Here is a 27,571-nt window from a genome sequence, read left to right as displayed (position 1 = left end):
GCTTGCATGCAAAACACACACGTACTCAATGCATGCACCTAGGAGCGCACCCATCCACCACAAACTCACAAAGCAAAGCAAATGGATACATTCAGAAACAAATGGCCACCTGCACCCAGCTCTGGGTAGTAGATGAAACCCCTCCTATGAACTCTGTGGGTTTCCTCGCAGACTCTAATAGACTGAGGATCTCCGAGCCATCCATGAGCTTCTCCCCAGAAGACTGTTTAGTCTGAGTGAACAAAGAAATGAGAGTCAAGGAGGAGAGAGACAGCTAGGACACATAGTTGCAGCTTGTTAGACAAAACTGGAGGCAGAGCAAAGGGAGCAGGAAGGACGGAGTCCAGGAACAGAGCTTAGAAACAGAAAAGAACGGGGCGTAATGGAGCGGACTAGGCGACGGAGCCCTCCCTCGTGTGCTAAAGCAGAGAGTTACTGGGATCAGGGTGGCGGCGATCTAAGCAGGTCACTTCCCCTCATCATTGCAAGCCACAGAAGCATCATCGCACCTTGGGAATGAGCAGCTGGAAATAAAATGGGAAAATGTTTTAATGCTGACTTTGGACTGCAATATTGATTTAATCATGGGAAGGGAAAAAAAAAAAAAAGAAAGGTAAGCTGTGCTTGCTGCTGCTCTCAACATAAAGCTAAGCGGCAAGAGAAACAGAAAAGGTTCAGGGTGGAAGGGCGCCGTTTCAGAAACTGTCATGCTGGAATCTTAAGCGGTGACCGAATGAGAGCCACTGGTTACCACCACTTGGGATGCGGACGACTCGGTGACGTAGTGAGCAGTAGCTACTGTAAAGGCTGGCTCTCGGGAGTACCGCCACTCAGACAGGCTCTTTCTGCGAGGGCCAAAGGGCCCCACCTTGAGGACCTCGCACTCTGGCACCTGCTGGGTTTTGCTGGACCGGAGGTGGGCAGGTGCATCCTCTCCCAGCTTTGGAGCCTTCTGGGTGTCATCTTCCTCAGGGCTTTGCCGACGAGATTCAGCCTCCTTGATGGGCGCCAGGGATTCTGACACTCTCCGCTTCGGGGTCTGGACCTCGGGTGCTCTTCCGGATTTCTCGGTCAGGGCTTCCAGGACCTCGTATTCTACCAACAGGGGGCCCACCCTCAGGGCCTCCGAGGCACCTCTCTCCATCTTCTGCAGGCCTTCCAGCGTGGAGGGCTGCGGTCCTCTCTCGCCGTCTTTAGCTTTCCCAGTCATGGTGACGATTCTTCCAGAGACGGTGTCATAAGATTTCCCCAGCGTGTATACCTTCTGCTTGTTCTCTTCTTTGAGCTGCATTTCTCTGGCCAAGTCGTCGAAGCCATGCATGTCCACCATGCCCGATTTTAGCAAGTCGGCTGGGATCTCCCCAGTTTTACTGCTCACGGTCACCACCTTGTAAGTCACAATCTTTTTCGAATCACCATCAACTACCTCAGTGGGTATTTTGTCTACAATAACCCAATCCTCTGTGCCCTATATTCGAAATATAAAAGCTAAGTTAGAATAGCCCATGATATCCTGTTTCTAAAATAAGAATTCTTTACTAAAATGTCAGAGCATAACCTACACTCAGGCATGGGACAGGACAGAAGCAAAGGACTGCTGTCATCTAAGGATTTGTGACCTCAGTCTTCGTTCACCTAAAATCTACTAATACGTTCTGTGAGGCAGCGTTCCAATTTTAAGTTTCTTCAAATAGGAATGTATTTTGACAATGAATTTTATAAAAAACCTATTGACCCTATGGTTGGCATCTGGTTGCTTTTTAATCTAAGGTTGGATGGTATAACTGAGCTCCCTATCCTTGAACACACATATATGTACAAAAGACACATTTCCTTGTTTGCTGCTGTTACACGGCGCTCCACAAACTGGTATTTTTCACAAGGAAGTTGCCGGTGTCCTCCAAGTTTCTGTAAAAACCATTTTCCACACGTGCAAAGTCCTTATCTAGGGACATCAACTCGTGACGATATATGACATCAACGCACACTGAATGCACCTGGATTCAAGGCATTGGAATGGCATTTCCCCTGACGTGATACTACTGACTGGATCATCCTTTTATAGATAAGACTTAGTGGTTTTTAGGGTGTTCCAATCTTAACTATGGTTCGCTGTCTCAGTAGTTTCTCTCCCGCTTTCTTTAGCACTAGTTCCAACTAGGGAGAAACCTTGGCCTACAGGGACTCTAAGAGGGTAAGACAGGCTAACAGCTAGGCCGCCTGCCAGGTTAAAGAAGGAAGGGCGACCAAGGTAGGAACAGCTGAGCACCGTGTTTCACGCCTCACACTCAGGTGCTCTCTCGTCTGCATTTACTGTTGCCTGAGAACTTGAATCTGGACACATGTATATGTGAAGCAAAAAAATAATTACAGGTTGATCTACACGCTGTCGTTGGGGTAAAAAGGAAATGAATTGGAAAAAATAACCTCTAGGGTCGATGGGACGCTTTTCTGGAAGATTATTTGATGGGAGGTGGCCGCAGAATCAGCAGAGACTCCCTCCCGCGTTTTCTTAGTCACACTTGGCTAGCAAGAAAACCAGTGTAAGTTCAGCGTGTTCAAAATCAGTCAAAGGCCATTTACAGCAGCAGCGTCCATAAAACAGGCACCGTGGAAGCCACGATTACCACAAGCGGAACCGAAGCCTTGAAGCAACTTTTGCCATGTAGAAGTCATAAGCCATAGGTAATCGACCATGGACATGCTCAGAAAATTCCCCTCCCCAAAGCCTAAGCGAATTAACATACCCACCTTAGCTTCCGACAAGAAACACTAAGGACGTAAAAACTAAACATTCTGATGATGCTGGAGAGTGATCCTTTATGCAACTACCCCGTGTTTGCCTTTTACCTGAGACTCAAGGAATGGCGAGGTTCCTTGCTGTAAAAATACAACTTTCTCGGAAATCTCTCTCTCTTCTTTGGTCTGTTTGAATAGAAGGGTTGGGTTGGGGAAGAGGAAGTAGACATTTTCCAGAAAGATGAGTTAGGAAGCGATGCCGTGTCTCATACACATGCACATCATTCATGACCTCCTTGAAGAAGTATGAATTTGGAAAAAGTAAAAACCGATCTAGAGCCATTTCGAGTGTTAATAAGCCTACCTAGAGGAGAGGGCAGTGCTATTTTCTGAAATGGATGCTCACACAACTCCAACATTTTTTACATTTCCACAGACACAGAACACATGAGAGCGATGGGAAGGGTTTTCTAGCGTTTCTATGGGTCCCTCTCATAGCCCTCATAGTACTGAGAGGAAGTGTGAGGAAAATATTTCTAAAGGTAAGTTAGGAGGAAACACTCTCTTTGCTTCTCCCAAGTAGCCAACCATATCCTTCCTCACTTACATGTTGCTTGGTAGTGAAGAAAATGTGTACACGCGTGGTTGGCCTGTTAGCCACTTGTCCTGGTTAGCTTTAACGGTCAACTTGATAGAATGGAGTCATTTGAGAAGGAAAAAACGTCAGCTGGTAAATCCCCCTGCCCCCCAGGTCAGACTGGCCTGCAGGTGTGTCTGTGGGGGACTGTCTTGAGTGTTAATTGTGTAGGTGATGTCATTCCCTGGGCAGAGGGTTCTGGGATGCACGAGAAAGAGAGCTAAGCTTGAGCCTGCGGGTGAATCATCAGGGAGCCTACTCCATGGACTCTGCTTGAATCCTACCCTGACTCCCTTCAGTGATGGACTGGGAACTGGATAAGCCAAATAAGTCTCTTTGTCCCTTAAGTTGCTTCTGGGCAGAGTGCTTTTTGTTTTTTTGTTTTTTTTTGTTTGTTTTTTTTAAATCACAGTACAGAAAGCAAACCGGGACACCATTCACTTGAATAAACCCAGTTAGTTTTGGAAAGACGTCTTTGCTGGCCACCAAGCAAACGAGAGTCAGGCTTTGTTTGAACATCTACCCTACGGTGAATAAATGATTTTAAAGTTAATTTCAGATGATCTCATTGGAAACTTTATATCAAACCGTGGTTTTCTCTAATGTATAGAATTGAGGAACTACATCATCCTTTGATGTAGGAAGCAACCCTGGAGTTTTAAGTGACCCCTTTGTTACTTCCGTTACCCTTAAACAGACCTAATTCACATGGTAATCCCATTACTATTAGGCCAGACTCTGCACGGCGTACAACTCCATACGGTAGGGACAGAAAGAATATTTTTAAAAATTAACCTTAAAAAACTAATCAGGCAAAGTTCCGAATCTCTGGAAGAATGGAATTCTTTCAACAAACAGTATCATCATAAACATTACACTTTTAGGAAACTAGAGGTTAGCCCACATTCAGAACCACGTGCCACTCGCAGAAACAGCCAACACAGTGGGATACGTTTAGAATTAAATTCTATACACGGTCTGCCTCCCAACCTAATCAGCCCTAATGAAGTAACTTAGTTTGTCTACTAGTCATTTAGTAAGACAACGCTGAACTGCTTGCCTATAGGAGGTTGTAAGGGAACATCTAGAACATTCTGCAGAGCCTACTATAGATAGTGACAATACTATTCTCAGATGATTCTTTTTTTTTTTTTTAGACATGACTTTGATTTTTATTAACTTGAGTATTTCTTATGTACATTTTAGTGTTATTCCCTTTCCGGTTTCCAGGCAAACATCCCTTCCCTCCCCCTTCCTTATGGGTGTTCCCTCCCCACCCTCCCCTATTGCCCCTCCCCCCGACAGTCTAGTTCACTGGGGGTTCAGTCTTAGCAGGACCCAGGGCTTCCCCTTCCACTGGTGCTCTTACTAGGATATTCATTGCTACCTATGAGGTCAGAGTCCAGGGTCAGTCCATGTATAGTCTTTAGGTAGTGGCTTAGTCCCTGGAAGCTCTGGTTGCTTGGCATTGTTGTTCATATGGGGTCTCAAGCCCTTCAAGCTCTTCCAGTTCATTCTAGATGATTCTTTTTAAAGAGCGGTGAGTAACCAATTTTCATAGGAGAAAAATAATTCTCATCCTGTTGCAATTCTGGAGGAAGACTATTACTGCAATTATTAAATGCAGATATATAAAAAAACATTTCTCACTCACAGCCTCTATTTTTTTTTCAAATGGAAGTGGGGAGCAGGAAGAGAAGATCAAAATTATAGGTGCTTTTCCAGAAAAAAAAATTTAGACCTCTAATTACAATCACTGAGATAAATGTTATCCCAAAGATAAAAGCTAGGGGCAGAAGTCTGGCACCTAAATGGTGGTTTCCAGGAAACGTCCTGGCTGAAAAATAACCAACGAAACCCTAATTTTAAGAAACACGTGCCTGCGATTGGACACGTCAAGTCAGGTTTAGAACTGTGTGTCAATAACAGAAGCAGCTAACATTTGTAACCCAGTCGTCGCCTCTACTAATGAAGTGACATGCGTCTGATGAATGCGAATTCTCTACACAGGAGCCTTCATGACTGCCAAGCAGACAGTCACGTGCACGTGGCGGCCATTTTTATCGAGTGGCTGACCATTACTCTGCAGTGTACTTGGATGGCCAAGTCCAAAATTCACAACACTAACCTCTGGATTATTAATGTTTCCTACTAATACATGTGAGAGAGTGGGTGAAGTTGAAAATATGAATGCTGCCAATAATGGGAGTCAACCAATCAGTATCTATCCATACTGTCTTAGGCTCACTACGTGTATCGGGCTCCCCATATCATACAGGAAGTGCATCTGTGAACTCAGCACTCACATGGAGAGAGGGACAATCCTGGTTCTGCACAGGTATTAACACTGCTCTTTTAATTGGGATTTGGAAAATCTGGGTATCCAAGTAACAGTCAAAGAGCACCTCTGCTATTTCTCTGCTGTTCCTTCACTCAGACATTTGAAACGTGGACACACCAGCAAGCAACGTCTGACCTCACAAACAGTGAACATAAGGCATTCTCAGAGTAATCATTATCAGTCGTTATATAGTCATTATTATTAGTCAATAATAATCATTATTAGTTCACTACACAGTTGACCTCAGTATCTTCCTAATTGTTCACAAATGGTAGCATCTTACAGAAATAACGGTTGGCATTCAATCACTACAGATGAAAAGAAAACTACGTTAAAAATAAGTTATTAGATTTTTTTCCCCCAACCTATCGTTTTCTCACTGGAATTCACCAAAAGACAAAAACAAAGCAGAAACCAATTAAGTTGGGCCATAAATTTGAATCTAAGTCTCTTCCTAGTTCTGACATGAAATAGCACTATTTTATTTGGGATGTCAATTAAAGAATAAATTAAATATTACTCTGTAGGCATAACCGGGCTTCTTTCTGCACTGGATAATTAAAGTGGCCACATCAAATAATAGAGAGATACCAAATAATAGATATTCTTTGAGAAACAGTTCCCATCCAAAAAAAAAAAAAAAAAAAAAAACAAAACAAAAAACAAAAAACCTGATTGCTTATGAGTCTGTGAACCAATAGGTTTTGTACATGCCTAGGTGCAGGCTAAAACGATTGCCTGCTTTTTAGAAAGCCAGAAGGAAAAGCCAAGGTGTAAACATAGTAACTGGAGTTGATTCGGACAACAGGAATGTTTCAATTGCTTTTAAGTGTATCTTTAGGGCTCCGGGCTGAACTACAGTCACTGACAACTGTCTGGTCCTAGGAGTGTAGAGGTCGCTCTGCCTGGCTTGGGCCATGTGAAGACTGCTCTCACCCTGGCTACCCAGCATGCCTCACTCTCAAGCTCATTATACTCAGACAAGCGCCTCCTGATTTCATCTGTGTAAGAGAGTGATGGCATATGGAACTCCTGCACACTTCAGGGGAGAGTGAAGAGTAGCTACACCGGGCCTGCTCTGAACTACAAAGGGATGTTTCTATTCGGTTGAAAAGGCCTTTCTGGGCTGTCTCTGTTGTCTGCATGGACACAGAAGGCATGGCTATCTAGGGACCATTCAGAGCACCATCTCCTTCAATTACTAATTCAATGCCATTCCCTAAGATTCAAGAGTGAAAAGGTTTTGGGCTGGAGAGACAGCTCAGTGGTTAAGAGCACTGACTGCTCTTCTAGAGGTCCTGAGTTCAATTCCCAGCAACCACATGGTGGCTCACAACCATCTGTAATGGGATCTGATGCCCTCTTCTGGTGTGTCTGAAGACAGCACACTCAGCTAAATAAAATAAATCTTTAAAAAAACAAACCTTTAGGTCGAGAGTAAAAGGTTTTAACCAGTCTTACGTCTTTTTTTTTTCAGTCTTATATCTTTGACTTTTAAAGTCTTTGCATTTATTAACATCTCCAATTACCCAAATTATCATATCAACCGTGACTTCGTCCAGTATCAGCACGGAAAGGGATGCTGGCCTTTCGTTTTTCTGTTTTGCTTTGGTGGCTCTTTGTTTTGTGTATTTATAACTTAAGCTCTAACATGTTCAGAGCCAGAACACTGTATCCAAAAGAGATAACTGAAATAAAGTGTGTGTGGTCATGCTTGAGTGCACACACGTGTATATGTGCGTGAGTGAGGCACACACGTGTCACGGCGTGTATGGGTTCTAGTTCTTGTCTTCTACTATGTTTGAGGCAGGGTCTGTTGTTCACTGCTGCGTGTACCAACCCGGGTGGCTCAGGGGCTTTTGGGGACTCCTTGGTTTCTGGCTCTTTTCTCAGCATGGACTCTGGGACTACAGAGACACACTCCACATCTGGCTTTAGGAAGCATTTTGGAGACTCAAGCTCCTGTCCTCAGGATCGCACAGCAAGTGCTTTATTAACCGAGGAGTCATTTCCTTAGTCGGTCAGTGCCCTTCTTGATAACGCAAAGGCAATAACGATTAAAGCGACAAATGTGAAACTCTGTCTCCCGGTACTTAAGCAATTTGAGTGGAACAACCGGTGTTTAATGGTACGGGGAGACTTTGGTGACAATACTTTTATTCTACTTAAGGGAAAAAAAAAAAACTTCCTCACAGTAACTCGAATGGGTATCCATCTCTTCCCTTTTCATCCGGGACGGGCTTTGTCATGAATACAGTGATAATGAGATACTGGCAACTCTTGATAAACAGTGTTCAAAGGAGGATAAGGAGATGTTGAACAATACATGTAATTTGATTCTTATTCTCTCTGCAAGGACTTAGCAAATGCATATACGGGACTGCTTAAGGGCTTTCTCTCACACAGCAGCTGCAGTTTTAACTTTCTATTCTAACACAGCTTCTTGGGCAAGCATCTCACAATGAAAGGATCTTGATAAGGAGGGCAATCAATATGGCGGCGCTCCAAAGATGCAATTTCCAGAAACGATTTATTTTGAAAGAGAGCAGGATGCTCTCTAGTGGGTGACTGAATGGTCACTACACAAGCTGAGTGTGAGCCCTGGGGTGACACAGCTGTCCCCATTCTGTAATTTAAAGTCAGTTTTTCTTATCAGGGAAAGTTTTACTGAAAAAGGGGGGGGGCGCTTTTGTCACCTGCGTCTCTCACTTGAAAAAAGGAAAGAAAGAGTCACTGATTTAGAGTTGGTTAAAATAACCAGTTACGATTAAAATAAAAGACATTAAATTAAATAAAAGCCCAGTATTGTATGCCAGAGGGACATCTGTCCTGACATGCTATCAACTTCTCTCATTTAAACAGCAGACAGTCTCATCTTCTCATCAACGAGAAGAAGACACGAGTGTTCGTGGGCAATTCTCAACGTAGGAGAGGAAAGTGTGTTTACAGAAGGCACCGGCTCATTAAGAGATCACCAGCTTCTCCCAAGTATAAAACCGAAAGTCCGGGTAAGAACCTGGCAATGCGCTCTGGAGTCCCCCGGACTTGCCCGGTTATCAGCTCCATCTGCGGCTGAGGCCCCCTGCACCCTTTAGCCACCTGCTCTCTTTACCTGGTAGCTTTCTTGGGAGCCCTGAACACCTACTGTTCCAGAGGTCACCACCACTCCCTCTGCCTAGTCCCAGACCCTGCACCACAGAGCAGACAACCAGCCGAAATACTGACCTCCTCAGGTACAAGTGGCTCAATCATGGGCGCATCCTCCTGCCTGGCAGCCAGCCGCACGGGGGATGTGGAGAGCCTCTTTTCCCATTCGTTTGTTAAGGCAGTTTCTGTAGAGGTTTCTAAGAAGGTTCTTTTCAGTTCGCTAATATTGGTTTGGTGTTTCACCAGCTCATCTTGAGTTTTATCTAGCTCCTATAGTCAGAGCAAGACAAGAGTCCAGCGGTCAGACTTCCACAGTGATTTTCTACTCCTCCCCCACCCTCTCTCTCTCTCTCTCTTTTTCTTAAAAGTATATCAAACATATTAGTAGTCAAACGGAAAAGGGATTTGGATCGAGGTTTCAAGACACTAGCACAAACGCTCTGGTGAAAATGTAGTATTTCCAGGAAAAGAAAAAAAAAAAGAAGAAGAAGAAGAAAAATAATTTAGGTTCACACGAGCATTAAAAATAAATAATAAAAAAACGAAAACCAAGAAAACCAAGTTAAAGGTAAATTCTACGGAGTGTGGAGCATGGTTTATGTGTAACCAGAGAGGATTAAAACAAATACACACGCAGGAAAAGGGGCTAAGTCTAGGGGAGAATAAGGAACCAGAGCGAGCCAAGAAGTCACCCCGTTGCTGACAGCTGGGCACACGGTCATGCATCACGGTTCAAGGCCACAGGGATGCCACGGGAGGAGACCACCACACAGAAGCATGCACCGGTATACACCAATACCAACCTCTAACATAAGATTACTATGTTTGACATATACATTTTCACCCTTTATTCGCTTAATCAGACTATTCTGAAAAAAGTGGAGAAGAGAGGGAAAGGTAAGGGACACACGGTAGTCACGGGGACAAACGCCATTCTCGGTTACGCTGCTGGTAACCGAGAGGGAACATGCGGAAGACGCCTGAACATGGCAGACAAACAATGGCTTATCACACACTGGTCGGGGGGCTTGCTGTATCTTTAATCTTCTACCTGTGCCTTGAGCTCTGCGTCTTCCTCCTGGTCCGACTGCCAGCATCGAGAAAGAGTGGGAGATAAAGACTTAACCAAGGGATTCGCTCTAAGGTTGAAGACCTGTGGTCTACACTCGATGCTCACTGGCCGTGGGCACCACAGTTCTCTCGTATGCAGGTGCAATGCTATCTTAGACAGGAAGGGTAACATGCACGGAAGAGGCTTCATTAAGAACATGGGGTTCCTTGCTCAGTGGTTTGAGAGGCAGAGAGGCCTGTGCTCTGGAAAGGGGTAGGGAAGGCTTAGCAGGTTGTCCTCACTGAACATCAGCAAAGACTTTGGAGTCTGGAAGTTGGGGAGTCAGTTCAATACATGTAGACTCTTACAGGGATCACATGTCAGCTATTTCAACTTTGTTTGTAGACTGCAGGACCGCAGCTGAAAGAGCTTAATACACAGCGTCCTGCATTTCTAAGCCGTGTGGAATCTTGGCTGCCTCTTACCTACGAACTTTGCTTTTTAAAATTATTATTTATCTTGTGTGTTAGTGTTTTGCTTGCTGGCAATTTTATTCTTAATTAAAATATACCTATCAAAAACATCCCACAGCTAATTCACTATTCTTCCTTCCCCAGTTTTAAGGGCCTAGTTTTTCCCTTGGCCTGATACTGAAGGACCAGTGTTCAAGCATGGAAAAGCTGCTTCCCACTGCAGCTCTCCAACCTGAGTCAGCTCTGGGTCCTCGTAAGAGTCACAGGACAGACGAGAATCAGGTCATACTCAAGCAAGCAGCCATGGGTGAAGCAGTCAGTCTGTTGAGGGCTCAGCATGTCATTTTGTTTTTGCTGAGACAGAGTCTTGCTACATAGCCCAGGCTGGCCATTTTCCAAGTGTTGGGATTACGGGTATGTATAGCCACATACATCTTAACTGGTCTTCAATGTCTTATCAGCCAATGGGACCATGGGGCCTTCTCTGCACAGCTCCATAGTATATATAGCAATGCCCGGTGACACGAAGGGAAGGGGATGTGTTCACAATGGCAACAGGACAGCAACCCTGGACAGGTGGCGTGCTGGTCCTTATGTGTTGGGTCCCAGCTCTTTATTTCATCTCTAGGTTCCCAAGCATACAGGGCTACATAGACACAGCCACTTGCTTTAATGCTGTGCAACAAACTTAAAAATTGCTATAGAGATTTTTTATCGCTATAGGCATCGTTGGTGAATTGCCATTCGCTTCTAGCACAGATCAAGTTTGGAAGGCATCTTCCTAATGTACTAGTCTGTGGTTGCTTACAACCGCAGGGAATTGCCTGTGGATATTTACAACTGTCTCTCACAGTTCACTTAGTTATGGCAACTGAAGAGAGTCTGCAAAGGGATGCTACGCTATAACCTTTCACTATAGAATATGATCTATAAGCTGTGGCATTTCTAAAGGAAGAAACCCTATAGAGTGCCCACCAGAAAATAAAGTCTCTCTGAAGGCATTTTCAGTTAACTGATCTATGGAGATAACAGAATTTTCTCCTCAAAAATCCAACCAGAAAGTGTGATTATTATTGAATTGCATAAGAAAAGAGCACATGGCTTAAAGTAAACTTTGTCACCAAGTAAAACAGGTTCATCCTGCATTGTGAGAAGCGAATCCACCTTGATTTCATTCCTATAGAATGTTTTTTACTGTTATTTGAAATATTTGGATGTTTTAGCCATATGAATATGTGTGCGAGGGTATATACATAAATTTAGGTAACTGTAGAGGCCACAAGCATTAGATGACCCCGGAGCATCCTGATGTGGGTGCTTGGATGCACTCCCAATTGCTAAGCCATCTCTCCAATCCCAATTTTACAGTATTTTCACTGATCCTAACAGGGCAGATTTTTAACAATGACAAGTCACATACAGGAGAAAGGATTCTGTCTGAATGCAATTTTTGCAAGTAGTAAAGCTGCTGGACTCCTTTCTTTAAGGAATTCATTTCCTAAGAGTGACTTGTGTGGTAGCCAAGGGCTCAAAATGTGTTAAGTGTTACTTTAATAAGTGTTAGGTGGCCACTGGGGATTTAAAAATGTATCTGTATGCAGCCAATCAGCTAATTCAATTATCCATGGACCTTCCTCCTCATTCATCATGGCTGCTAGTATACACAAACAGCCTCCTATCTGAGCCAGGAGTATCACTGTCCGCCTCTCCTTCCTCCCAGCATGTTCCTATTTTGTCTTTAAGATACCGTTAGTTAGATAACAGTTTCTCAAAATGCAATCCCAAGACCAGACATTTGGGAACTGGTTAGAACTATAAATCCCCCTTGCCTCAGCCTGTTAGAAGCAGGAAGCGAGGACCATTTCAGACCACTCGGACAGATGTCAGAGTCTGAAAACCACTGGCTTAGGCAAGAACAAACAAACCAAGAAACTAAAAACGAAACAAAACTTATTCGGTTTCTGCCCAAGGCCAGCATTTCCTTCCAGTCCGAAAGCTAAAGCAGAAATCTTGCGCTTCTGGTCGCCCTCAGTGTATCTGTGCTAGGAACCGTCAGCTCTCGCCCTGACTCTGTCCTCACCTCTGTGGCACTGGTCTCTCCATCAGCCGCAGTGTCTGTCCGCTCACTGTCAGTCTGTGGATCACAGAAGAAATCAGATCCAAGGAGGAAGCAGGGATAGAGAACAAACCGGTCTGGTTAGAGAGCACGCACTGGTAGGGCCATTCACATTCTTTCTCTGGGACCTGTGGCATCCTACCTTCCCACGGGGGTAAGGGGATGAGCGAAGCAAAGAGGAGGCAGAGCTTGGGGTCTTCAGCAGAGCCCCTCCGAGGTCAAGACCCGAGGCACACACACAGTGGGCCGCCCTGACCTGTCTGCTTTGACAGTTCAGAACCTCAAGTTGTTCTCCGCCTCCCCCAACCCGTTTCTACAGATGCCTCTACAAGCTCTCCTAAAAAACCACTGAGCACCAATCAAATGGAGGTTCACGTACACACATCTTACTCTAGGAATGCCACATCGGAAAAGTACATGAATTTAGATTTATGCTCATGGCTACTGAAACAGTCGCTGGACTTTCAGCCCCTCATTTATTCTATTGGATCACTTGCACCCACTATGACCACCAGGCTGTCTGCATTACCAATTAGTGATTGGAGCATACGCTGGTGATTCACGGGCGTGTATTTTATATAGAAAGCGTAACTTAATTTTCAAACAGCATCTCTAGTGGGTAGCAGCTCTGGTCGCTTTGCCCCATTCTCCAATATAAAGAGGTAGAGTTGGGTATGCATTTAAACGTCTCATTGCAAAAGTACCATTCAAATGATGCAAATGATAGCAGTACTAATGAGAGAGAGAGAACTGAGAGAGAGAGAGAGAGAGAGAGAGAGAGAGAGAGAGAGAGAGAGAGAGAGATTGATTGATTTAGAGACACATAAAACAAAGCACAGCATTGGGCAGAGCAGAGGATTCTGGGGGACTGTGAGAACCGGTTCTGGCCCACTTTTGAGGTCTATGTGTTTCCATGTGTTTAAAGGGGCTCACGGTTTGAAACAGACACTACATCCTCTTAGGAAGATGAGCCGTCAGATACAAACCGATACTTTTTTTCATCCACGAATTTCAACCAGTTAGTAAGTTTCTCTCGGTCAAAGCCTAGGTCAAAGCCTTGCGGCTGATAGTTTGAAACTAAGTATCTGAACCAGAGGCTGTAGAGTTGTGCTCTAAATACGACTCTTACCTAAAAGGGGTGTTAGACTTGGTGGCCAGGACGGCTTTGCCTCTCTTGACCTATCTCTGGCAGGACGGTGTCCTGGCTCTACCTCAAACTCTGGTTTTATATATTCCTAAAACAAAGGAATTGAACTGCGCACTTGGCAGGTGTGCCTGAGAATGGAGGACAAGGTTTCAACAGATTTTTCATGGCCTAATCACTTCAGCTTAAAAAGTGTGGCAGGGAGGCCAGGGGTGTCTATTAATTCTCCTTCAGGACTAAGGCATGGCTGTGGTGATCTCAGAGCCTCCACAACTGACAGCCAGGGAAGGATGGTTCGGGATAGTACAGAACACAGACTAACTGGAAGACAGTTTAGGTGTTCAAGAAAACAGGAGCCAACCATGCCTGGAATTGTAATTAGCTGTGTCAGACACAACTGAAGTTACGGAGGAAATCCTCTTCCTACCTTAACGGGTTTTCATACAATTTTAAAATTTACTTCATGAACTCTCCAACCTGACGAGCGTTCAGACACAGGCAAGAGTGAGGAGTTGATGGATTAAATATACTCAAATCCTCGCTTTTCAAGCCTGGGACACACTGGTTATGTTTCATAATTTAACTCATGTTTTTTTTTTTTGGTGAAAATGGAGACAGTAACAGCTGTAGCTACATTGCACCAGGGAGGCCAAGTGCTTTATGGAATATTCGCCACACAGAATTGAAAGTCGCCAATGAGAAACTAAAATACAATATACTGTTAGTTGTTATTATTCTGGTTTTCCTAGTTATCGGATGTTGCTGGCCATATCTAAACTCCCTCACAACCTGGGTGCAGGGCGTACGCCCGTAACGAGGCATAAGGACCCAAAGTTCAAAGATAGGGGGGTTGGATAGGATGGGATCCTGTGTTTAAAAACTCATCTGTAGACCCTGAAATTCCTACTTTATAGTCCACTCTATCAACAAAAATAATAGTAGTCGAATAAGGCGGTTTTGACAGCAGCTGTTATGTATACTGTATATTATTAATAATATATACTATGTACCTGTGAGGACACAAAGCTGTAGGGCAGAATGTCATGAATTACTTATACGATACTATGTCTACACAATTTAGAGTTATAAATCAGTTGGCGAATCATTTTTTTCCTTGCATCGTTGAACAGATCTCCCTCTTCTTGGCACTAGAGAGAACTACTCAGAGACCCAGAGACCATCCTCCCCGACGCCACAGCAAACTAAACTCATCTAAGCGTCTCCTGGAAGGCGACTTAATTTTCTGCCTCTCACCTGACCATTCTGAAAGCTAAGAGGAATACGGCTGGGCCAGTTACCGCTCCGTTATCTGAAGCGACTGAGTGTTCGTATGCTGGGCTTTGCTTTGGAGAAAGGCAGTAACTGACCGACTCCCTGTGGCAGGAGGGATGTGTTAAAAGGACCACTGTCATTAGTGATTTTGCAAAAGAGCGAGGCCGAGATGAACTGTGTTTTAAGGGGCCATCCGATTTGGCTGCCAGAGCAGGTGAGGCCTACAGAATTAAAATAAGCCATGTAAGCAAATGCCATTTTAAGAAATGTGGTGACCCAGATGTTGGTGACTCTCAACACCGGGGATTGAGAGTCAACACTGAACAGATGGCCAAGCCCAGAGCCTGGTGGCCGGAGCTCTCTCTCAGGAGGCTGGAGACACATGGAAGGCTGCTCTGGTCAGCGCTGACTCAGCTTCAGAGTTTGCAGTACCGAGGACGGGGGGCCTGGGAAGCCCCTACTCTGCGTCCACTGGCTTAAAACAGGGCTGCTGTGATTTGCTTTGCTGATGTAATGCAGGCATGCCCAAGTCAACACTGGTTCTCATGCACCGACTCCAACAAGATGTAAACCCTGGATTAGGCACAAGATCTGTGTGGTTAGCGCTGGGAACGTTCAAACGGCAATTCAGAATTTAGAAAAAGCGTAGAGCAGGAATCATCTTATCATGTGAGCATGAGGACTTTTTCCTCCGCTAAGAGGAAAAATAGAAACACTAAATTTCCATGTGAGAGACCCATCTATGGTCTTTGTACATAATATTCTATTTCCAATGGCAGCACGCTCTATAGACAATGTTTGATAAGGCTGCCACTGTGAAAACGTCACATCGAAAGCCTAAGGTTGGAAGTGTCCAAAGTCTGCAGCAGAAACATGGTTATCTATTTATGTACACATACCCAGAACATGGAAAGGGACTCATCAGCAGCCTAGACTCCCCTTTAAAACACTGGTGAGATGGTTTATATTTTCCCCTTCACTGCTCAGAAAGTCACACTGCCACTAAATACAGGTACTAACACCTTCTGGCAGCTCCATGGGCTAACAGGGGCAGGTCAGATTACGGAACCACATAATTCTCTTCTCTCTTTTTTCTTCTCCTCTCTGCTCTCTGCTCTCTCTTGCTCTCTCTCTCTCTCTCATTGCCTTGACTTTGTGATTTTCTTCTCATGCAAGGAGTGCGTGGCTTGTCTCCTGTCATATAAAATGCTTGCCTTGTGGGTCTGGGTAAGCTTGGGGCTCCTAGGGAGTGGTGCAGGAGACACAAAAGCCGGTGCCTCTGGGGGAGTGGGGGGCAGAGTCTATTCTTTTCCCTCTGCTTTGACTGAAGTCCTTTGAAAAGGAAACCGCTGTGCTATTCACAGGGCTGTGGAGCCAGGCAAGGGAGAGTAATCAAGAGGGAAAGGTGCTAGTTACACTGACTTACCTAGGGGCTGGGAGGAGGGACGAGAGATGGACAGGCTCAAAGTTCAGGTTTTTCTCCCTGTATAAGAATACCTAGCCAAGGGCCAGAGACATCAAGACGATTTCCTGGCCGTACCTCACTACAAAATGTACACATTTTGGGTCTTATGCTGCTGTCAGGTACATACAAAGGTACGGCCAGCATAAGAGAGGAAAGAAACATCGGTTACATCTTGCCCTGAGTTTCTGCGGAAACCACAGCACTACATCTATGGGTGTTCATGTGGTTCTTTCTGGTCCTATTGATGGCCTTCCAAGATGAGTGATGTCATGTGGGTGCTATAAACTGTTGTAGGCATTTCCTTCTGCCTCAACAGCAAGAACTTGTATCTCACTGGACCGTGGAAGCACCTTGGATGGTGGCAGGAGGAGAAACGTGGACAATCTGGGGATGCTTCTCGGAAGGTGATATTTAACGCCCAGTACAATTGCTTGGTAACTAAGATGTGAACTCTCTGCCTTGAGTGAGTTATGTGAAATCGAATTCCAGCCGAGTCCTTAGCCCACTAGAACTCAGTGGGTAGCAGAATGGCTAGTCGGCTACAGGCTGCCACATCCCACATGGTGTTGTGCCTAACCCTGGGGCCTGGCGTGGACTCCCCAACACAGAAACCCTCAACGTCGTGGTACACACAATAAATGAGGCTCTGAAAGTAGGACCGCTATGGCAGCAGCCGGCTAAAACTGGTTCGGACTGAAGCACGGAACACGCAGGGAAATGTGTTCTATGCTGAGGTACACACCTCTTCCTCTGAACTGTCACTCGGGTCATTGTCTAGGGAGGCGCTCAAGGAGGCCGCCTTGGGCTCCAGGAAGCAGAGGCACAGAGCCAGAGGGAAGGAGAGAGTGAGGGCGTATGGTACTGAGAAGGAGGCAGACAGCAGGAAGAAGAAGATGAAGAGGAAGCAGGGAAGGAGGGAGGGCGAGCGGATGGGCAAGAAATGCTGCCAGCTCTGGGGCAGGAGGTTGGTTTCAGACAGGTTGGGGAAAGAGAGGTACCCGTCTTCATCTAGGAGCGAGGGGAATGACTCTGGGAGCTGCAAGGAGAAGGAAAACAGCGTGGTTCCTTTGCCAGCCGGCTGCCTGTAACTAAACGCCACATCTTGGTCCCCTAGGTAGGCCTTCCCCTGGGCATCAGACTCCGAGGACGGCTCTGCTCTAGGCAGAGCAGAACCTGGAGAGGCCCTTTCCTTCTCCTTGCACCTCCTGCGGAGCTCTGTGGGAGAGGGAGGGTCAAGATGGGCTGATGGGGGTGACAGGGGACATGAGTCAGAGCCATGCCCCGGTGACTGATGTGAAAGAGGACGGAGGAAGACAGACAGGAAGCAGTAAACGTGGATGCAAAAAAGGACAAAAAGAAAAGTGCAATTAGTCAACTTTCTCATGGGCATCGGCATAAAATCCGTAAAACAAGAGCTTTAAAGTAGTCAGTGCTGCTTGGCAGCGACCCTGAGGACGACTACGGCTCTCCCAGTAGACCGTCTGTCATTCAGAGGCTGAGACGCCAAACCTCAGAACAGAATCTGCTGCGAGGAACGCCCCCCGCAGAAACATGCCTGAAGACTGAACAACTCTAATAAACAAAAGCCAAGACTTTCAATAACGTTCTCCTGATCTCCAGGTAACAGATCAGCCTGTAGCTTGGCTGGATTAAGAAATGGAAACAAAGCACAATTCACATTTTGACTGTGTTCAAACATTTTCTAGTCATCTTCTTTTCCTCGGTTAGCCAATTATACCCTAAACAGGTGGGTTCTAATTAGGAAGTTTCTGGCCCCACTCCTGTCTGAAAGCAGTTACCGATGGGATGAGGGTGTCAGCAATGAGCACTTCAGGGTCTCTGGCTCTCCATGGAGAAACGAGGTTCCTCCGAGCCACCCATCTGTGGCTTCTTTATCTATGCTGCTAAGGAGGACCTCAGCTCTCATCAGTGGTTTAAGGAAGTTAACCAGCAGAGAGAACAGGTTTCCGGTTTCCTGTACTGTGGTTTCTATGTGTTTGGTTTCTGCCACATACAGTCTACAAATAACAGAATGATGAAATTTCGTAGTCTTCCTATTTCTCTGAGCGGACAAAGGGTATATTTACAGCTGAGGTTTGACTCCTTCGCACAGTGATAAAGTGGGCATCCACTGAAGTGCTCCCCGTGAAGCTCCCCCATGAGCTTGGAGAATCGACTCCATTCCCAGCAGTCTCAATGGCCCGAGCCCAAAGCAAAGAGTCCCTAAACAGACTGGGGCAAAGCACGGGGGCTGTTATAGCTGATACATTCCAGACTGGGGCCTGTGGAGCCTGAGACAGCTTTCTTCAGCTACCCTGCCTCTGTGTGTGTGCGTGTGCATGTGCAAGTGTGCGTGTGCATGTGTGCGTGTGCATGTGTGTGTGTGTTACCAAGCATCTTAAGAACATAAAATTATTCCGCCTCTGCTTGGTGGTGGCTATCCAATCCTGAGTTAGAGAGATGTGATAAATGCATCGGCACACGGGAAGAAAATGTGCAAAGCAAATCACATGTGAGGCACCGGGGAGGGAGACAATGGCCCGGATAAAAGTTTATCTGGATAGGTCAACCTCTGAAATGTTTCCCTGACACTCATGCCTGACGCTAAAGCGTCCCCCAACGAGCCATTTGAAGAGGGAAAAGAAAGGAATTTTGGGAAGACAGCTTTGGGGTAGGGAGATAAAGACAGCCAGCACTGAAATTGAGCTACAGCCCTCCAGAAGGTGCTACCGAAAGGCTGTCGAAAGGCTGTCTTCCAGGGGCCTGGGGCTATGGGAGTCGTAGTTCTCTACGTCCTTCACTTCCCCCGGGATGGCGATGGTGCAGAGGGAGGCAGATGGGCACTGTGCATCCCTGCATGTAAGGATCACGGGGTGGTCTTTAGAAAACAGAACGAAGAGCAGAAAACCCAGATCTACTTTGGAAGAGAACATAAAATCCTTTCTCTCTGTTGGCCATTTAAGTGTCTCTTCCCAGCCATTGAGAATCCTCTGCAGGCACCAATTATCTCAAGAGAACCGGGAACAAACCAACCTAAGAACAGCCCATGTTTACACTCCTGGTGGGTCGTCTCCCCTTCCCACGCCGCCCCAGTTATACGATCTGACTTTTGGACAGCAGAAGTGACCTGAAGGTCCTGCCAGCCGTCACTTCTGACTCTGTGCTGATTTCCGTGTTTGGGAAACAAAGGATCTGTTCCTAATGGGAGGAATGGGATGGTCCATGGGGTGACCTGAAATACTTTTATCTACTCCAGAAAGTGTTTGTCTCTTCTGCTTAGGCTTTTGAGGTCTCGGATATTAAACTAAGGCGCTGTGCATGCTAGGCCAGCTCCTCACCACTAAGACAGAGTTAGAGGACTGAGAGATGAGATATAAACACACAGGTTATGGTCATGCAGGGTACACGTCATCGGAAAAGAAGCTGTGTTTCCTTACTATCTAAGCTAGCATAGCATACTGGGGTAGGGGCAGAGTGAGGCCAGAAACATTCAATAGCTTTAGTGACGGTTATAAAATGGGAGCCCGGGCAAAGTATCGTACCATCCAAGAACATTTCTAAGGAGACCCATACAGAACGGCTGTTGAAAGTCTCGTAAAACACACCCCCTGCTAAAATTATCCAAAAACATCAAAGTTTTTAAGGAAACAACTTTTAGAGAAAAATGCTGAAATAATAATAATAATAATAATAATAATAATAATAATAATAATAATAATAATAATATAAGATCTGACATGAACATGACCAGTCAGTGCTGGAGTCTGAGCACCCCTCCACCCTAACGCACTCCTGGCCGACCGTCTCGGAACGACCGAGCTGTTAGTACGAGCTGGAGGCAGCTCTGGAAGGCAGCCGAGAGCTGTACCTTTCCCTCGTGCCGGAGGGCTGCGACGGGCGTGGCTTCCTCGGCCTTCTTCCTTCTGTCCTCTTCCTCCACGTGCTCCTCCTCAGCCTTTTTCTCTGGGGTCACAGTGGTGATCAGGTTGGTCTGAGAGATGACCTTGGTTGTGGCGTACTGGCCTGTACCAACCTCTGCAGCAGACATAGAATCCTTCATGTATATTTCATGGTTTTCATTCACTGAGGCTAAAAGCAAATACAACCGGGGAAATAAAATCCCAAACAGTTAAGTCAGGAGACAGAACAACAACGCCACGTGGTATCATCACTAGGAGTAAAACCCCAGTATAAACTATCAGGCTGGTTTGAGGAAAGCAAGGGGGGGTTCTGCAAGGACCTTCATCCCTCGTCCAAGCACTGCACCTTTCTACATCACAATACTGGTATATTAAAATGATTTAAATGCCATGTCTCGAACCCTCCTGCTCTCTGGTGGGGTGGGGAGGACTTGAGGGAGAGGAGGCTGCTTTCACCGGCAAGAGCAGTGGCTGGACCCTCGGACCAGATTCACACCAAGCCCAACAATTCACAGCAGTATTTACGGCAAAGGCTCTAATCACTTGGCTTTGAGCATGTCTGCGGAAGTGCCCGCCTCAAAGGAGCGGTGGGTTGACTCTATTATCTTTTCAGTGTTGAACAGTCCAGCACACTTCCGGTACGAAAGCTCGAAGCACAGTAATGAGGTTTAAGCATTTTGGCGGAGACTGTAGAATTTGGAAGGTCATTCCTCTCAATGCTGATGTAAGGGAGTGTTTTCATTTCCACCGCCATGAAGATGTGCCTGAACATTCTCAACGCTGCTACGTGGGGAAAACAAGACAAACACTGCCAGCAAGCCAAACCCATGCAAGGGCAGAGCGTGGGAGCAGAGCGTGGGGATGCAGGCTCAGCCCCTCATTCCAGCTGCTGTCTTAGTGAAGGACGCTTCATTCCGACCAGCGCTTAATTCCGATAGATTTTAAATGTTTTCAGTCATTCTTTTAGAGCTTGACTGTCATAAAAAACAAACTGAGACCTAAAAGCATTGCTTTTCAAATACTCCACAGCTGATCGCGGACAAAAATAGGACCAGAATTCACATTTCTGGCACTTTAAGATACCAACTAAAAAACAGAGAAGAATTCTAAAGGAAAGCCTTCACTAAGATAGACGCTGCCTCTCTATGCTGATGAAAGGCTCACACAAGGCATGGTTGCTTAGTGGCCATTTGTGCTGTTATATACAGGCTGCTGCCTTGTCAGAAAGCGGTTTAATGCTCCCACATGCAGGAATGGCACCCGCTCCACAGCAGGGGACAGACTCGAAACGTCAGGGCAACAGAGAAGGGGACAACACATACTAACGTCACTTTTGGGCAGAAAGGAAGAGACAGCATGGTATTAGTCCACTGAGTTCACAAGTGTCTTCTGTTTTCTCAACAGTCATTTTCACACAAAGACCAAGAGGAAAGAAACAACACAAGGACAGCACCTTTCCCTTGGTATCCAGGGGAAAGGAAGGCTCGTGTCTATGCAAGTCTCTTGAATACCGACACAGAGGACATACAAACGGTTAGCAAAGAGTCTCTAAAGGGCAGGAAAAAAGTTCTGGCGCCAACGTGGAGATTTTCACGTCCTAATACAACTGCAAGCGGACCTGGGTCTAGAAACACAGAAAGGTATCTAACGGCAGTATCCTCTCTTGACATCTATTGTGGGTTGTTGCTGGGATGTCTCTGAATAGAGGCTCAAGTCCCTCATGGAGAATGACACGTCTTTTACACACACAATTTGTCTCTAGTGTTTAAGCCACTCTCTACTGGTTTTAATGGCTAGCACAATATAAATAAGATATAAGTAGTTAGCACAACGCACTGTTTAGGGATGATAAAGGGAATGCAGCCTGTGTATTCCGTATGGATGTAATCTTTTAAGGGGCAGGAATACTGGAGGTTGTAGTTATCCGTTGGCTGTCTGTAAGTCTGTCTATCATGTTTTCTGGTGCTGGAGATGGAGCTGAACCTAGGGTCCTGGGCCTGCTTGGTAAAGGAAACCCCTATCCACCCTGGAGTCTCTCATATTTTCAACCCACGGTTTCAATCTACAGTAGGCTGACTGCAGAGCAAGAACCTTCACACGTGGAGACCTATGGTAATCATGCTGTGGCCAGCTCACAGGAGCCTCTAAGAATAATTACCAACATAATTATGGCGACAGTTCTATTAACACGAAGACTGCTTTCCACATATCTTTCTTCTTCATAACAACCCCGGGGAAGGGTGAAGGTGTTCTAATGTCTTTTTTGCTTGACTAAAACCTAGGACCACGTAGCCCTGGCTCCAATATGTATTTTCCTACGTATAAGCCTTGTTTCTGTACTACTAGCAATATACACAACACAGCACTCACAATAAAAGCATGGCTGCTTCTTAATCAGGGGTTCTAGGGAACCCCTCACCCACTGCTACTTTGGGATAAGGTAAGTGGAATGGGGGTTGTTACAACCCAACAAGGAACAGCAGAAACACACAGACAAGGAAAGAGGGCCCAAGCAACCTAAAATTTCCCTTTTTAATTTAGGTTTACTTATAAACACTGTGTATACTTTTCAGAAATGTCTAATTCTTTATCCGTTCAGAGGACAGAAGGAGTCTTCCAAGAGCCAGCCAGGCCATGGCCAGGTGCTGAATTAGATCTGCCCATACCCAGGTCCTAAGTGTCACTATTGCTAGTGTGCTCTGGGGCAAAGAGCAGAGCCCTCTGTTGTGAGGGATAATACCGCATGCCATAGACAAAACCACCCCCTACTGAAAACTCAGGATGAAGCTCTTCCTGACCAAGGGGTCATCGTTGGTTGGACTTGTCTGATAGACAGCAGACAGGGTCATCGACTACAGCAATGCTTTCTCCCAGGTACCATCATGGTTTTTAGTCTCCCTAATTTTTTTTTTTTTTTTTTTTTTTAGAAACAGAGATGTATTTAATGTATAGTTTTCCTCCAGTTAATCCCTGAAGATCTGCCTGGAAGAGAACTGATTCCGGGAGGCTAATCCCTATCCCGACAGTGAAGACATCTTCCCCAGGTTCTTATCTGAGGTACTCTACTCCTACATGGGCCCCCAATAAAACCCACCGACCAAGACATACTGTGGAGATGAGATGGTTCAAAAACCCGCCCTTCAGCCGTTCAGACTCACATCGTGACCTTTTGCAGTGTTAGGAGATGTCTGTTTAGCTAAAAACCACAGTGGTTTCACACACCCTGCTGTGCGGCTATCAAGAGCTACCGAGACCAGTCAGCAGTGCCTACCTCCATCCAAGCTGCGAGACATGGTGTATCGTTTGCTGGACGAGCGTTCGAAGTAAGGCGCCGGGCGGTCTATCAGTGCACTGGCTCTTCTCGTCTGCGCCTGGGTTCTGCCACTGTAGCGGAACTTGGAGCCCAAGGTCAGGAATTTCTTTGGAGGTGCTTCTGGTAGCAGTAGTCTAAGGGTATTCAAGACAACACCAGAAATGGGAGCTCACCTTTAGATGGTGTTTGAAGCCCAGCACTGTGCTTTCTGTGCTAAAAGTTTAATGCACAACTTGCAGCTAAGTGAATCTGAGTTGACAGGAAACACTATCAACACATACAGCACACATTAACTGGGGGTGCATGTGGGGTTGGGCAAAATAGGAAGGAATGTTCTGAGGATATAGCTTGATGGTAGAACGTCTGCCTACTATGCCAAGGCCCTGGGTTCTATCCCTAGCACTACAAATTTTTTTATAAAAAGATAAAAGATATAGTAAGTCAGGCGAGGTGGTACATGCCTGAAACTCTTGCAGTTAGAAGGTGAAAGTGGAAGGGTAAGAAGTTTGAGGTCAACACACACACATACACACACAAGCACATACACACACACAAATATATACATATACATACATATATACACACATATACACATATACATACACATACATACACACATACATACACAATACATATATACACATATATACATACATATACACACAGACATATACACACATGCATACATATATACATACAGGCATGCACACAGACATACAAACATACGTATATATACATACACATACATATCATATATACACACATATACACAGAGACATACAACATATACACACATACACAGAGACATACAGACATATACACACATACACACATACATGCATACATATACACATACATATATACACACATACATATACACATATACACATAGACATACACACATACATATATACACACATATAACATACATACACAATTCATAATACATATACACATAAATACATATATACATACATATACACAGAGAGATACACACATATACATACATCATATATACATACATACAAATACATATACACATACACACATATGTACATACATACACACAGACATATACACACATACATACATATATAAATACAGACATACACATAGACATATAGACATACACTCATACATATACACAAATACATACATGCATACATACACATAAACACACAGACATTCATACATACATATAAACACACACACATAGAGGACCAGACAGTATAACTGACAATTATGAAATATAATGTTGAAGACACAGGACATAAAAAAAGGACAAGAGCAGGTAAGTCAAGATAAATTACGGAAAACCTTCACATTTGTCAGATGTTCCTTTAGAATTTCACACCAGCTCTCAGTGTGTGAGCTGGGAATGGAAGCACAGGCCTGTGACCCCAGCTCTCCAGAGGTCGAGGGAGGAGGATTGGGAGCCTCAGGACAGCTTGGATTACATAGTGAGCTGTCTCAATACGTGATGTACTTGCCTCGTAAGCATGAGAACCTGAGTTTGGATTCCCCAGAGCCCACTTAAATCTGGCAAGGCAGATCCTGTAATACCAGCATATCTATAGGGAGCCAGGAGTTGAGCCAGGAGAGCTCAGCTAGCTGTATGAATAGCACGTAGCAGCAGTAAAGAATGGACCCTGTCTTAAAGACGGTGGGAAGGGAGGAGGGATATATCCAAGGTTATCCTCTGGCCTCCATGTGTAAAGTGACATGTATAACCTACACACACACACACACACACACACAAACACAGGCACACACACACAGGCAAACATAAACATACACACACACACACACACACACACACACGCATAGAGAGAAAAGAGAGAGAAACCACACACACACACACACACACAAGAAACACAGGCACACACACACATAAACATACACACATGCATACACACAGGCACACACATGCACATACACACACACTCGCGCATAGAGAGAGAAAAAGAGAGAGAAACCTACATACACGCACATGCACACATACATACAAACACAGGCATACACACACATACACATACACACATGCCCACACAGGCACACACACACATACACACACAGGCATACACACATGCACACACATATGCACTCATATAGGCATACAGATACACACACACGCACACACACGTGTGTGCACGTGCAAGCATACACTTGCACACACACACACATATACAGAGAGAGGGAGAGAGGGGAGGGGAGAGAGACAGAGACACTCATCCATGTATATTTTTAAAATGGAAGGAAGGGTCCATGACGTTTTCCTCTATAACCTTTTTGTTTTCCCCAAGTAAAAGTATCTCCAACAGTTCAAAATTTTGTTAGGAAGAAACAAACATTTGCTTCCTACCTGAAAAATGTATGATGTTCCACGCACACTTTCCAGAGGCGCTTGGCAGCCCTATGGTTCGGCAACTTGAAGCCAATGGTGCTTTCGAATTGTTCAAACTAAAAATTAAAGAGAGAAAACCAGGAGAGATTAAAATGACCTTTGCTGTTATAAATAAAAACTCTGCAAATAACATACAGACATAGAGTCCATCCTAACTCTTTTTGTTACTCACAGATTCGGTGATTATGCACAGACTTGACTCTAAGGAATCCATTCATTTTTACCTGTTATATTTCACCTTAAAAATGCATGAAGTGTAGATAACTGTGTTAGGCATGACGTGCCTATACGATCACGAGTCTTACAAAAGTCTCAACTCAAATCAAGGAGATGCATGGATCCCCTCCAGAGACCAGTTCATCCTGATCTCACCTCGAGCTTGAACTAAACTAACAGAAACATAGCAGTTGTTCACTGCAGACATAGAAATAACATCTTCCAGTACCTGATGGAAATATATATATCCTTTCTCCATAGCTGATGCCTTGCTGTTTATATGATATTGCTGAGGTCTCCCACGTGGTCTGCTGTGGTTACAGGACTGACTGCTAACACATCTCTCTATTGAACATCACAGGCAGGCAGAGCAAATTTTTATATTACCCATCTTGTTGAGCATCTTCATAGGATACTCTGTCAGCCATTTATGCTTTTGAAGATAAATATCTACTCTTCTGTATCATGTTTTGATATTATTACAGATGCACCACCACCTGCTTTCGGTGTCTGCAGGCGCCATAATCCATCAGGCCAGCAGAGGGCAATGACCTTAAACATAAAGGCTCATTCCACAGAGCACAGAACAACCGCAGCGTTGGTACTGACAGCAAAAGTTACGTATGAGGCAAAGTATCAAGGTGAGGGAATCATGGGAGATGTGATTACCCCTGACCTCTTTTGCTTGTCTGCTCAGGTGACTGGGGGAATGGGGAAATACATCAGAAGTGGCCTTCCCCAGTTTCGTATTGGATTCAGTCATCCCTGTAAAGTGGTAGTTGGAAAAACTGCTGTTGTCTGAAGGTCCCAGTAAGTACTGTGGCTGTGGACTAAACACCACCGTCTACAGCACTCATCTAACATCTAAAAGCAGAACACCCAGGCCAGGGGGTGTTGAGAGCTGGCCCATTCTCCATGCAAAACTGGGAGAAATTTCTCTTCTCTTTTTAAGAAAATCTCAAAAACGTTTATGGTCATACAGTAACTGTCCATATTTTTGGAGTATCAAAAAAATTAGGGGTCGTTTGGGATACTCATCTCCTGAAATGGGCTCATGATTTAATGCTGGGGATATTTGAAATCGTCCCTACTAGGTGTTTTGAAATGTATTCCCTGTCAACTCTATTTACAGACTGAGCTACAGAACACTGGAGCCCTTCCTCCTATCCAAGTGCAGATGGGTCTGATAGTCATTTTCTTTCTAACTCAGCTCCCCCTGTAACCCTTTGGATGCACCCCCATCCTTCTCTCCAACTCTAGCGGCTCGTTGGTGGGAACAGAGAGGCTTCCCACTCTGGTTTGTGTCTGCAGAGCTTGTGTGCCATGGGTAATT

At 45.1% G+C, this 27,571-nt stretch overlaps 1 protein-coding gene across 1 annotated transcript in view; it reads right to left on the bottom strand.

Moving 5' to 3' along the window:
* Positions 1-27,571, bottom strand: part of Epb41l3 (erythrocyte membrane protein band 4.1 like 3) — a 123,654-nt gene that overhangs the window by 6,236 nt on the left and 89,847 nt on the right. The window contains exons 10-17 of the mRNA XM_032901729.1: positions 25,981-26,078; positions 23,577-23,752; positions 20,254-20,474; positions 17,128-17,673; positions 12,469-12,522; positions 9,916-9,951; positions 8,943-9,134; positions 110-232 (exon numbers count right to left, since the gene is read on the bottom strand). Coding sequence (XP_032757620.1) covers positions 110-232; positions 8,943-9,134; positions 9,916-9,951; positions 12,469-12,522; positions 17,128-17,673; positions 20,254-20,474; positions 23,577-23,752; positions 25,981-26,078 — 1,446 coding nt within the window. The remainder of the gene's footprint in view (positions 1-109; positions 233-8,942; positions 9,135-9,915; positions 9,952-12,468; positions 12,523-17,127; positions 17,674-20,253; positions 20,475-23,576; positions 23,753-25,980; positions 26,079-27,571) is intronic.

The sequence above is a fragment of the Rattus rattus genome, chromosome 4 (genome assembly GCF_011064425.1).
Source record: "Rattus rattus isolate New Zealand chromosome 4, Rrattus_CSIRO_v1, whole genome shotgun sequence".
Lineage (NCBI taxonomy): Eukaryota > Metazoa > Chordata > Mammalia > Rodentia > Muridae > Rattus > Rattus rattus.
This window is presented reverse-complemented; position numbering and strand designations above follow the sequence as displayed.